Source organism: Eublepharis macularius, chromosome 4 (genome assembly GCF_028583425.1).
Source record: "Eublepharis macularius isolate TG4126 chromosome 4, MPM_Emac_v1.0, whole genome shotgun sequence".
In the NCBI taxonomy this organism is placed as follows: Eukaryota; Metazoa; Chordata; class Lepidosauria; order Squamata; family Eublepharidae; genus Eublepharis; species Eublepharis macularius.
Window position 1 is genome coordinate 31818768 of NC_072793.1, and position 14385 is coordinate 31833152.

The 14385-nt window shown below is 42.6% G+C and overlaps 1 protein-coding gene across 1 annotated transcript in view; it reads left to right on the forward strand.

Annotated features, from left to right (window-relative positions):
- The window catches only part of LOC129327558 (E3 ubiquitin/ISG15 ligase TRIM25-like), a 32315-nt gene extending 20360 nt beyond the window's left edge, over positions 1-11955 (forward strand). Inside the window, exons 5-6 of the mRNA XM_054976311.1 lie at positions 1423-1485; positions 11417-11955. Coding sequence (XP_054832286.1) covers positions 1423-1485; positions 11417-11955 — 602 coding nt within the window. The remainder of the gene's footprint in view (positions 1-1422; positions 1486-11416) is intronic.
- Positions 11956-14385: the final 2430 nt, after the last annotated feature.

Below are 14385 nucleotides of genomic sequence, written 5' to 3' on the forward strand. Positions count from 1 at the left end.
CTATGGTAGACTAGATGTGGTGCCACTCTGGCAACCTAAGTAATCATCTAGGTGTGCCTAATGAACAGGCCAGCCCTTTCCTGTCCTTCCGGTGGACAGGAGAGCCAGTTTGGTGTAGTGGTTAACTTAAGAGTGGTGGGACTCTAGTCTGAAGAACCGGGCTTGATTCCTCACTCCTCCACTTGTAGCCAGCTGGGTGACCTTGGGTCAGCCACAGGTCTCCAGCACTCTCTCAGCCCCACCCACCTCACAGGGTGATTGTTATGGGGATAACAATAACATACTTTGTAAACCACTCTTGAGTGGGCATTAAGTTGTCCTGAAGGGCGGTATATAAATTGAATGTTGTTGTTGTTGTTATTTCCTCCCCCCGCTACCTTTTTTAAAAAATCAACAATTTAATATTAGTGTCATGACTTAACGATCTCTATCATGTTCTCCAAATTCTGAGTTTTCATTTGAAAAGAAGTAAGCCCCTTTTCTTTCAGGGATATAAGGGAAAAGGTATACCACAATATTAAGGGGCTAGAGTCTATTAAAAATGAAAGCTGGGAGTTTTGAGAACTTGATTTACAGATGGTTGTATCATTGTAACAATATCTAATTGCTGATTTTTTAAAAACCTGGAAAAGTCCAGGGGAGTGGAGGTGCTGCCAAGGGACTGGAATAGGGAAACTACAGGGAAACCCACCATGTGGAAGCTCCATTACTGCTGTACTGCATTAGTGGCTGCAGCAGCAACAGGGAAACGAACACAAGCCAAAATCAGCAAAGAAATAAATTTTCTATAACAGAGAGAATAGAAAGGAAGTTTCTGGTAATACCATTCATGAGGAAAGGCATGATCAAAATGTACTTACGCGAGTGAAGCTGTGTTTGAAAGATGGGAAAGCATGATAATAGACCATTAAAAGGTCACATTTCTAAGTAAATTATTGGAAAAGATTGCAATGTCATAAAAGAAACACGTATTTCACAAGGAGGCAATCATGCCTATAGAAAGCAAGGGGGAAATTGAAGGGCTGTAGATCAGCAGAGTAGGGTAGAAAGGAAACCCCTGTGGTAACCATAACTAGCGGCAGGGGGGTTTTTTTCTGGGAAGAGAGATGCCGGAACTCTCAAGAGGGAAATGAGGAAGAAGCACACAGGATTCTTTGAAATAATATTATTTTCATGCACTATTGCAGAGTATTTTCAAGAGGTGCCAGAACTCCGTTCCACCACGTTTCTGCTGAAAAAAAGCCCTGCCTAGCGGTATGCTCACAAATTGCCCATACCAAGAAGAAGCAGAGGCAGTATGAAGCTACTGCGTCTATCTTGTGGCGTCTTTCACTCACCCCTAAAGTTTACACCCTTGACACAAAAGCTTTCACATATGCACAAAATAAATAACTCATATTTTTAATATCTTTAATCTTTCAGGGATTACAATGGTACGTTATGAAGTGATACCAGAACCTATGGATCGAAAGAGTCTTCTCAAGTGTAGGTGCTGCAATTCCATTTATTTGAATCCCCATTGCCTTTAAAGTGGTTTGCACAAATAATCATTATGGTTAACTGATAGACCTCAGCAAGTAAAAGTTACTACGGTGATTTTGTATGTGCCTGAGCAAGCAATAGCCTCCAGGGTGGCAAAACATGTGGAAGGATTACATGTTTAGCAGGAATGGGCTCTTCTCTTGACTAAAAGCTCTTGGCCTTCTCAGGTAGTAAAGGATGTGTGTGTTCTAAACCCAACTCCTCCTCAGTACTGTTTATGGGTAACGACCGTAGCAATTGAGAAAGACAGAAATAACAAGAGGGAAGCCTGCAAAGTACAGAACACACTATATAATAAATACAAATTCCAAACAATAGAATTCAAATAAGTAAATAAATTCAAAAGACTATTCATAGTATATAGTTATATTGGTCGTGGAAAGTTCTGCCCAGTCGTAGTTGAATTTCTGCGACCTCTGCTGGGCTTTTCAAGGCCAGAGGCTAACAGAAATGGTTTAGAATTGCTTGACTTTGCATAGCAACCCTGGTCTTCTTTGGAGGTTCCTATCCAATTAGCATCCAAGGCCAACCCTGCCAAGCTTCCAAGATCTAACGAGATCAGGCTTGCCTGGGCTATCCAAGTGAGGGCCATAATAACATTACACTCACACTTTGATCTTTGCAACTGCTAATGCACAAAAGGCACGCCATAACAAAAGTTAGGGTAATCTACATACCCCAATGCAAACAATCAGTTTTTATTAACATGGGAGGGAAAACCTTTTCTTAATTCCTAGCTGCCATTTACTTACTTTATTGATAGCCTGCCTTTCTTACTGAGACTCAAGGTGGATTACATGGTGTAAAATATTGTAATCAGGTATTATGAGAGAGCAAATAAGCAATACAATAGGATTTAGATTACAAAAATTAGGAAAGTGTAAAAGACATATGTCAAGCTATGCAGGAAAAAATTACAAAAGTGGAAAACAATGCAGTAAGTGCAGGATAGTACATACAACAAATAATTTTAAATTTTATTTTTGTGTTATTTATAATCTGTCTTTCTCACTGAGACTCAAGGCAGATCACACTATGCCGATCAATAGGATGATATGATAACAATTAAAACAATTCAGAACATGGTATTACATAAGTAGAAACACAGTGCATTTTCCTGCATCTCTTATGATGTAACATTCCTAGTTACTTTATCAAAGTGCTCTCCTGAACAATTCTGCTTCACATAGGTCGAATCCACATTCACTCATTACCCGCATGTTTATCGCATATCTTCCATTTGCCTCCAATCCGCGATTTTTCCCTCTTCGTTCACATTCCTGCTTCCAATCCGTCTTTCTTGCGCGTCCCTCCGGTCACACAGCCGCTCGAGAACCGCTTTTTTGGGCGGGACCTTTTTTCCCCGCCCATTTTTTTTAAAAAAATTTGAGCGCACTTTTCCGTTATTTCGATCTTGCCTTATAAAGAAACACCATTGAAGATAATGATGCCTCTCTTTCCCCCACTGACAGCACTGATGGCTCTCTCCCGTTTCTTTTTTGGAAATTTGGAAGCATGTGGGAAGCTTTCGTGGGCATTTCCTATGCAGGACAGTTCAGTGCCTGAATTTTACTGAAGTTTCACTTCCTTGGAGTGTCATTATTTTGATATTTCATAATTTCGATATTACAGTAATATAAAATAAAAAAAATAAAAAACAGTTAAAAAGGAAGTTTCGCGAGTCCGTTCTGAGGATGGATTCACCCCAAAACAATTCTTCAAACTACCAGATTTGATTCAGAAACAGCATAATCAATAAATCCAATGCTATGAAGTCAAAAACAGTCTTTTGCAGACTACGGAGCACTTGCAAGTTGAATCAGCCAATAGGAACTCTCGGAACGGCTGGAGAGACAGGAAGGGGGGTGGTTTTTAAAAAAACCGCGTAAATTGCGCATTGGCCCGTTCACGGCCACCGTGAAACTCCCGTTGAAAACCTGTGACCACATATTTGGGAGAAACGCGAATGAAATGCGTCTGTTTAATGAGGTAATGTGACCGGCACTCGGGATTGCGTGGGGAGTGCGGGGAACATGCGACTTAGAATGAGTAATGTGGATTCGACCATAGTTTGTGAAATGGAAGCCTTCCTGACCTTGGGCACACCATTCCACAGGGTGGGGGCCGCTACAAAGAAGGCATGTGTAGAGGCGGTTGTTGATCTTGCCTGTTTGCTGGGTGGCAATAGCCAGGCAGTGGCACAAGTTCTTTACAGAATTGCCAGGATATTTGTATAGAGAGAGATAGAGCTGAGTGTCATCTGCATATTGATGACATCGAATTCCAAATTATGAATGATCTATCCTAAAGGCTTCATATCAAATAACACGAGAGAAAAGGTTGTGCCCAGTGGAATCCCGCAAGATAATTCCTACACTGAAGATAGCCGGCCTCCAACAGTGACCCTTTGAGTCCATTCAGTGAGGAACAACTTAAACAAGTCCAAGGCACATCCCGATACTTACTTTTGCTTCCAAATACCTCAACAGGATGGCATGGGCGGTTTTCACACTACTAACCTGCTTCCGTAACGTTGCAAAATGTTGTGCAAAAAACATGGAAGATAGCGTCTTCTCACGAGAGAAGACATCGCGCAAAACTCTCTTCTCTCTTCTTGCGCGACATCACGCAAAACTCTCGCGAGAAGACGTTATCTTCCGCGTTTTTTGTGCAACGTTTTGCAACGTTACGGGAGCAGGTTAGTAGTGTGAAAACGGCCATGATCTGCTGTATCAACTGCTGCTGATAAAAGCAGAAAAGAAGCATGGCCTTTGTCATCAGACAGAGGTAATCAGCTAAAGCTACCAGAGCCATCTCTGTCCCGTTGCCTGGTCTGAAACCAGACTGAAAAGTGTCCAGAGCAGATGAGTTATCCGAAAAGACCTGGAGTTGATCCGCCACTGCTCTCGCAGTCACTTTGCCTGGAAAGAGCAGATTAGCGTCAGGGCAGTACTTGGCTACATATTTATCTGTAGCAATAACTGTTGCTTCCTCATTCCCATAAAATCCAAAGAAGATATAAAATGCATCAAGAACGATGTGCTGTTTCACACAACCAAAAGGGGCACAGTAAACTGCTTGACATTCCTGCAATATAAGTGTTTGTATATAATCCAATTAAGGAAAATTTCCTGAGAACCAACTTCATCCTGAGCATATGACAGAGAGATTAGCATTATTTATGTGCCAGGCTTTGTATCAAGGCCCTAATCAGGGAAACTCACCAAGGCAGCCAGCCACTTCACTAGAGTGGATTTAATTGTCACATCATAAAGTCATCCCCAAAAATCTTGTAATCCACCAGCAAGTGACAGAAAGCAAAGGTCTCGTTCCACGGTGAATTCTGCACTAAAGGAATTCACAAGCGGACAAGAAAACATCAATAATTAGTGGATAATTACTCTAAGCAATTAGTGAAGTTGTGCTTAGCTTGCATTATTCTGACTGTTGAAGCTGCTTGTGGATATTAGGGACAGGCTACCTGGTGCAGAGAATAGCAAAGAAACATGGAGCAGTGAATTAATTGGAGCAAAAATGAGCTAGGGTTACTACTCCTCCCCCCGCCCCGGCAAGCAGGAACCTGATCCCTTTAACAACTGCTTGACATCTTCTCACCACATTTCTGTGCTAGGAAAAAACAATATGGAGAAAATTTCTGCCTGTCAAAGTCTCAGGGGTTGAGAGTGGGGGAAAGGATAGCAAATGTGAAGGAGGTAGAGGTTGTATCAGTTTGGTGTAGTGGTTAAGAGCACGGGACTCTAATCTGGAGAGCCGGGTTTGATTCCCCACTCCTCCACAAAAGCCAGCTGGGTGACCATGGGCTAGTCACAGTTCTCTGGAGCTCTCTCAGCCCCACCCACCTCACAGAGTGATTGTTGTGGGGTAATAATAACACTTTGTAAACTGCTCTGAGTGGGCATTAAGTTGTCCTGAAGGGCGGTATATAAATCGAATGTTGTTGTTGTTATTGTTATTATTGTTATTGTCTTTACTGCAGAGCCAGTTTGGTGTAGTGGTTAAGAGTGGCAGGCCTCTAATCTGGAGAACTGGGTTTGATTCCCCACTCCTCTGCTTGAAGCCAGCTGAGTGACCTTGGGTCAGTCACAGCTCTCTTAGAGCTCTCTTGGTCCCTCCCACCTCGCAGGGTGATTGTTGTAAGGATGATAATGACATACTTTGTAAACTGCTCTGAGTGGGTGTTAAGTTGTCCTGAAGGCCAGTATATAAATTGAATGTTGTTGTTGTTATAGTATTCCAGCTTCGACAAGCTTCAGCCTCAAGCATTTCTTGCCGTCTTTGCTGACCGCTGCAAAAATGTTTTAGGCCAGCCTCTTTATTTTAATTAAATCACAGTTTCACTTGACATTTATGTCTTTGGTCTACTCATGGGGATGTTGTTTGGTTCCACGCACAAATATTGATCTACTGATTCTGATTTTTCTTCATGTCTAATATCTCATATGTATGCAAGACTTCACATTTCTAGCATGTAGATGCAGACTTCAAGAATCGCTCTAATTTCTAGCCTGACTGAAAATTGACATTTATTTTTCATGAGAAGACTTCTATGAAATATGAGATACTTGCAGATTTAAGACTTTATTGTACATGCATGATGCCATTTGTACTTAATCAGAATTTTTAGCTTGTGACTTGTAATGTGTAGCACATTTACACCACTGAAAAAGGTGAAAATTGAAACAAGTTGAGTGTTCTGAACTCATTTAAGTATGTGACAAACACGTTGGTGGTTCTTGATAAATAAATGATAAATACTTGCCATATTGTTAGATATTTATTGCATACATTGTATTACTATTTAGCTCTGGAGAAACTATTTTATTGTATTGTTGCCTATTGTTGAACATATTTTATTGTTACTATTTAAATGAACTTTTATTTTGGTTTCTGTATTTATACGTTTTTGAAGTTTGCTCCCTCAGGCTTTTTAGATTACCTGTTTCTTTTTTTTTTAGTAAAGGTTTTATTTAAAAAGAAAAGATATGAATAACAATAGAAAGTGCATAGAAACTTATACACGCGCCACATTTGAATTAGATTTAAACTAACAAAAAAAAAAATTCAAAGTATATAACGGCAGAACTAAATTATGATAGCTCTCTTCTCCTCTCCTTAGTTGCTTATACCCAGACTTTAATGTCAATGATTTTTGATCACTCATCTCTGTATTTTATCTCTATAATTACCTTGATTTATCTTAGTTTTAACCTAGATAATCAAAGAAGTCTTTCCATTTTTTCCAGAACTCCGATATTGGTCTATTGTGCTCATAGGAAGTTTATTTAGCCATTGATGCTTATTCATACATCATGTCTGTCCTTTCAGGCATGTCAGGGCATGAATCTGTTTTCCGTTTTGTTGCATAAAGTACTTTCCATACAGTATATGGTGGCTGGCTGTCACCATATACAAGAAAAGATTACATAATCTGTTTCTTTGGGTTTTGTTGTTGCCCTGCTTGCCCACCTTCAGCTTAACCAGGGCTTTTTTCCAGCAGGAATGCAGTGGAACGGAGTTCCAGAACCTCTTGAACATGGTCACATGGTTGGTGGCCCCGCCCCCTGATCTCCAGACAGAAGGGAGTTTAGATTGCCCTCCACGCCGCCGAGCGGCACGGAGGGCAATCTAAACTCCCCTCTGTCTGGAGATCAGGGGGCGGGGCAACCAGCCATGTGACCATTTTCTCCGAGGGCAACCCATTGAGTTCTACCACCTCTTTTCCCAGAAAAAAAACCCTGGGCTTAACTATGTTTGTGCCTATTGTAAATAAACTGATAATTTTTTTGTGACATGAATTGAGCCTGTCTTCCTCAGCTGGGCTGGGTCCTTACTCCCATTGATGAGATTGAAGGGCCAAATAGAAGACTAAAGAGTGAGCTAGGAATTCCTTGAATCAAACCTCAGCTCAGCTATGAAACTCATTTGGTGTCCTTAGACCTGAAACACTCCTCCCATCCCATCTGTACTATTGGGAGGAATCTCTTCCTTCACAAGTTACCTGGGTGTGTCCAGCAGAGAGAGAGAGAGAGAGAGAGAGAGCCTTTTCTGCTATTGTTCCCCATTTATAGTACTTTTTCCTCAGGAATCTTGACTTATAACGCCGACTTCTAGGCATCAGCCCACTCCTGTCCTTTTCACTTGAGGCTTTTTTGATACCTTTTCCTGTGACCCTTTTTGATTCCTAAGTCTTCTGATTTTCTAGGATGTTCCTTATTTACAGTTTTTAAACCTTTAAATGTTATTTTTAAACGCTGTGGCGGCCCTGAGTTAATACTGTTTTATATTGATTGTTTTTATCGTGAACCGTCTTGAGGCCATTGAGGCAGATAGGCAGCATACGATTTTAAATGGTATAAATCCGACATGCACACACCCACGTTCCTCGTTTTCTTCAAGGTGGAGTTAAGAAGTACCTTCAAGTTAAAGCAGTTTCATTTGTCTTTAAGAAAATGCTGCACCCAGAATCTTCTGGCACTCTTTGAGTCAGCACAGTTCCAGTAGAGGAAAGGCCAATGTCAAAACTAATAAGATGACCAATAAACCCAGTATTAAATCAAATACCAGCCTGTGTTTGCCAGCTTGCACCAGCCTCACAGACAGTCAAGTTTGTCTGTTTTCTGTTGATTTAGCAAGTGTAGCAGAACTGCAATGTACTGAAAGCCGTCCTCCTCCTCCTGGGAGCTGGCAGGAAATCGGTAGCATGATTTGGCTGTTGTACATAGGCGCGCACAGTGCTCTTTAACAAGGGTCTGATAGCTGCCCCCTGACCATGAGCCACAAAACTGGTTTTTGCAAACGTAGCCAACATCTGTAGCCGCTCCTTATTGCAGTAGAAAAGAGCAAAAGTCCAGTAGCACCTATAAGACTAACAAAATTTGAGGTAGGGTATGAGCTTTCGTGAGCCACAGCTCACTTCTTCAGATCCATCCCTTTTTATCTGAAGAAGTGAGCTGTGGTTCATGAAAGCTCATACCCTACCACAAATTTTGTTAGTCTTATAGGTGCTACTGGACTCTTGCTCTTTTCTAGTGCTGCAGACAGACTAACACAGCTACCCATCTTGACCCATCTCCTTTTTGGTATTCTAGAAAGTGTCCTAGCAATCTTCTGAGAGCCACTCTGCATATGCAAGAGTAATTAGTGAAGTGGCATATACTTTCCAGGTACAATCCAGGCACCCAGTCTTAAGGCTTCCATATTCTACCATTACAGAACTAGGATGGGAGAAGCTATATGTTGTCTAACTTCTCCCTCTGTTAAGAACACAGAAGAAAACTCTGGGCTGAGATCTGTTTTATCCATCTCACTTCATAATAAGTATTTAGGTTTAAAATAGGATTATGGGTGCAACAATTAATTTCTGTAAACTGGCCCATGAATAAATGAAAGAGAAGGTTTCTACTAACAGTGAGACGTATGACTCTCATGAATACTCTCTAGCCTATTACAGGAGTGGAAGCAAATAACTTCAAAATAAATCTAGATAAACTTTTGAACATCGTATGAATGCACCAGTGCATTGTAGTGGTTAGGGTGTCAGATCCCAGGGGAATCTGGGTTCGAATCCCAGGTTAACCACAAAGCTAATTGAGGACAATCACTCTCTGAGTCTAACCTCCCTCATAATCAGGGCTTTTTTTAAGCAGGAAAGCAGTGGAATGGAGTTCCGGCACCTCTTGAAAATGGTCACATGGCTGGTGGCCCCGCCCCCTGATCTCCAGATAGAGGGGAGGGCAATCTAAACTCCCCTCTGTCTGGAGATCAGGGGGTGGGGCCACCAGCCATGTGACCATTTTCTCAGAGGACAACCCACCGAGTTCCACCACCTCTTTTCCCAGAAAAAAAGCCCTGCTCATAATGTATACTATCCTGTGCTCTTTGGAGGAAGGGATGGCTAAACATGTAATAAATAAAAGTTGTTTGCTTCTTGATCAGTTGTCACAGACAATGGTGGGAAAAAGTGTTCCTAAGATACAGCTGCAGCTGGATACAGGCATCTTGGTGGAACAGGCATGAGTTATGTGTGGCCAGGAGGATTTTCTCTCGCTTCACTTTCAGGATTTGTGATCATTGTATTTGGGAATATAAAGAAATTTCCACTCCCACCAGGTAGCCCAACAATCTGAAGCTTTGCCTTTTCTGGCTACCTGTGGTCTGGTTCACTTGTTTGAACCATGTGGTTTGCAGAACTAACCTCTGCTTCTAGGCAGTTTTGACATGGGTCGCTTTATTTTGCTGCTGCCGTTTGCTTGTACTACACTATAGACATTACAGAGCCAACGGGATGTACAGAATAAAGCGCTGGACTTAAGTCAGGGAGACCCAGATTTTTTTATTTTTTTTTTATAATTTTTTTTATTTTTCATAACTACAAGACACTACACCAGACTATCACAAGGAAAGGGGAGAGGGAAGGGACAAAGGGGGGTGGAAAAAGAAAAGGGGGGGGGAATGAACTACAAACACTAAACACTACACTTCAATGTTTCCCTTCATACTGTCATAATACAAAAATAGCTCCATAGAATAATGATGGAGTGGTTAATCATACAGAGAATAAACATTTCAAATTCTGATTAAACTTTCCTCCCCCTTCTAGGTCCTGGACGCAGTTCTCTCTGTGCAACTGCTGTTGCGATGCTCTCCTCCTCCTCCCCCCCCTCCGGCTCCTCCTTTTCTTCGTTCTTGGTGCAGCAGAGTTCTGGGTTTTTATTCTCAAAATCCTTTAGTTGATCTTCTGATAATATCTTATAGGCCTGATCTTTATATCTGAACCATATTCCTTCCGGGAATAACCATTTGTACTTTATTCCATGGTCCCTCAGAAGAGCTGCAAACTTTTTATATTTAAAACGCCGTTTCCGGACTAGAAATGGAACGTCCTTCAAAATCCTGACTTTCAAACCCATAAAGTCCAAATCCGTATTGTATGAGTTATATAGGATGGTGTCCCGAATCTTTTTAGATGAAAAGTCAATAATGATCTCACGAGGCAACTGTCGCTTTAGGGAAACCCAGATTTAAACACCCACAGAAACAGATTTTTGCAAGTGATTTTGAGCCAATCACCATCTATAAACCTCATGGAAGTTGTTGCTGTTGTGAGGATAAAAATGGCAAAGCTCCATTTATGCCACCCTGAACTCCTTGGAGGCATGATGAAAATAAGGTGTGATGAACAACTGTCTTTGTTGCATAGTGTGATTGATATAGCCTGGATGTGGTACAATTTGTAGACTTTTTTGCCTTTGGGCAAGAGGCGAGAGAATTACTTTCACGTACCCTTCTAGGCTTAGTGACTCTGATTGTTTAACACACGTTGCTCACTTGTCCTTTGTCCAGTGTAATATACAGGGCTTTTTTTCTGGGAAAAGAAGTGGTAGAACTCAGTGGATTGCCAGCACAGGGGGCAACTCTTGGCAGGAGGTGGTGCCCCTGGTACCACATGTGTGCGTGCAAAGTGCGTGCATGCTCCCAAGACCAATAATGTCACTTTGGGTTAGCTGGAACAAGGGGGGAGTTTTTAAAAGTTTAAATCACCCTTGGTGAAAATGGACACATGGCTGGTGGCCCCGCCTCCTGATCTCCAGACAGAGGGGAGTTGCCCTCTAGATTGCGCGGGAGTTTAGACTGCCCTCTAGATTGAGCTAAAGCGGCATGGAGGGCAATCTAAACTGTCTGGAGATCAGGAGGCGGGGCCACCAGCCATGTGTCCATTTTCAAGAGGTTCCGGAACTCTGTTCCACCACATTCCAGCTGAAAAAAAGCCCTGGTGATACATGATATTTTCACTCCTGAACAGAGAGAGACTGACTTTTTGACATTTTTTTTGTTTTTGTTTTCCACGAAACAGATTACTGTAACCTGAATTTTGATGCCAGCACAGCCAACGAAGAGCTCTTTCTGTTTAAGGAGACCCACTCTGTGCTGAACATGGGCATCCTGTTGGAGAACTATTCAAAACCCAGCCAAGGATTCAACCACTGGCCACAGCTCTTGTGCAGCCGCAGCCTTTGCGAGGGCTGCCATTACTGGGAGGTTGATATTTCAAATGCCTGGCTGTGCTTAGGGGTCACCTACAACTACAGGCATAGAACCGAAAAAGGGTATATGTTCTACCTGATCGGTAGGAATAACACTTCATGGTGCCTAGAGTGGGATTCGATAAAATTTTCTGTTTGGAACAACAATATCCAAACCGTGGTAAAAGGCAACTTCTACAAAACCATTGGGGTCTTGCTAGACTATGCAGCTGGCTCCTTGACATTCTATGGCATCGCCAACACCATCAACCTCATCTACCGTTTCCTCACCACATTCACGGAGCCACTGTACCCAGCCGCTATGGTAAGCAGTGGGGCCTCTATCACTTTGAAGCAGCATCCAGAGTAGAGACAGTAAAGACCAAAAACCTCATTCCTTATATCAGGCTTTGCTGTTGCTGATAAATTAACTTCTGTCTCATTACTGCTGATACAAGGTTCCTTTTCATTTATTCTCACAAGCAGAAATGAAGGATACTTCTGTTACATACCTTGGACCCTAAAATACCTTTCAGTATTTCCTGCCACCAAGTCAAAATCTTAAGTATATTAATAGACTGCTCTTGGCTAGCCCATAATTCTCCTCTTTGAACACAGTCTGCATGTTCGAGATAGGGAAAAGGATCCCACCTCCCTCCTTTCTCTGAAAAGGTAGAATGTGCTTGAGCAGCAGGAGGATCATGAGAGAAAATAATATAGAGCATTTCTCAGAATTAAAAAGCAAGTGGAAACAGTTTGATTCTACGTAGATAAGCTAATGGGGAAATCTAAGAGGTGAAACTACAGAATGCAGAAAATACAATAAAAGGACAGTTTCCTTGCTATCTAAATCAAAAAGTTGTCACACATCCCCCCCCCCTTGAAGATTGATCACCTTTTGCACAGCAAGCGCATGGAAGACAGTGTGGCAAAAAAGTAACAAAGGTTTGCTCTTCGCCATTCCCTAGTTCAATGAGACCTTGAGGAGCAGGGATTTTCTCTATGGCCCATTCAGAAAGAGGGATGCTCATTCAAGCCTCCCACCAAGGGAGGATTTGGCCAATAAACTATTTCCTCAAGATCATGCGCCTCTGCACATATCTGCAAATATGTGCAGATCTGAGGAGACGAGCCATTAACAGACAAGACAGATCTTCCCACACACCTGAAAAATGCTCCGGGTTTGCAGAAAAATCTGAACTCTCAAAAACAAAACAAAAAACATTGTGGGGGTTAAAAAAACCCCAAAATTATAAAAGGAGCACCTGTAGCTTTAAGACTCAGGACCCCTCGGTGGCTGTTGCTGGGCAACCATAATGATTTAGCCAGTATTCCAGACTTGGTTTCTGTCAAGAAAAGGCAAGGGGAGGGACCTTTGCAGAGCAGTTGTGGCTTTTGATGGAGGACTCATTGGGGCTAGGCCCAGAAGCAACCACCAGCTGACTTGGTACCACATGACTTGCATGACTCACCCAGGCCTAGCTGCTTGCTACTGTTCAACAGCAGCCCCACCCCCCAAAGCCATGGGATGGGGGAGACCCAGGTTCAAATAACGACTCAAATCACGGTGACTTTGAGCCAATCATATACTCTGTCTTACCTACCACTCAGGGTTCTTGTGAGGTTAATATGGAGGCAAAGAGAATGAAGTAAGCTGCTTTGGGTCCCCATTGTGGGGAAGAAAATAAAGAAATATAGGTGAAGATGGGGGGCAGATAAAAGGTAAGTTGTTTAGTTGTATGGAAACTGCCAGGAGAAGGGAAAGAGGAAATAGTGTGAAGAAGGGGATACAGGGAAAAGTGAAGTACCCTCTGTAAGTCCTTGCAGGCTCCCCACCATGCAACTCAGCCTGGCTCAGCACCACACAACTTGGCCACAGTTGAGAGGCTGTTGGTGGGTAGGGTTCCCAGTTGCCCACCAATGGTGGGCAATCTGCAGGTTTGCCCTGTTGCAACCCCCTCCCCAAGCGATCACTTACCACCAACAGTCAACCCAGGAAAGCATACGCTAGGTACGCTCCTGGTGGGGCACAACAACTTCCCAAAATGATGTTACCATGCCAGCCACAGGTGAGCTCCCACACTTTGCTGGGGCCATTTTTTGCCCCAGACAGACTAAATTGGCCCCACATGAATTGCAAGCGTATGCCCATGGCTGGCGCAATGATGTCACTTCCCAGAAAACACTCCCAGGAGGGTATAAGGACGGGAGTGGGACCTGTCAACCCAGCTGGGAGGATGGGAGTAAATACATGAGAAGGAGAGAAGGAAGCAAGAAAAGGGAAAGGCTATGGAGGCAGGGAAGGGAAACGGGACATGGTGGGGAAAGGGGAAACGAGATGGCACCCTCAAGTCCTTACGGGCCTCACACTTGTGTATCATCCATTTTGGCCATTTTGTTCCCTTGGGGGAAGAAATGCTTATAAAACCACTTTAATCCTGTGCCTAGATATGTCTTCATTATGAGGCACAGCAGTGCTATCACACATCTTACAAAGAGGGATTGAAAGACTATGTCCACCCACAGTACAGATCTGCCACTTTTATTTGCAGAATAATTTTGGCACCTGTCGGTTCTCATTTTGAATCAGGTGTTGCCAGGGGGAAGGATAGAATTCCTAGCTTATTCTCAGCCAAGTTAGAATTTTAAAAGCTTCATCTCAGCAGGTTTTTGTGGTCTCTAAACTCAAGGACTCTTTCTCATAGCTGAAGGGAATTGTGGAAGACTATATATTCTGCAGTCATGCTACCCAATTCTGGGTTTCCACTGGATATAGGGGAATGTGTCAATTTGCTTGATT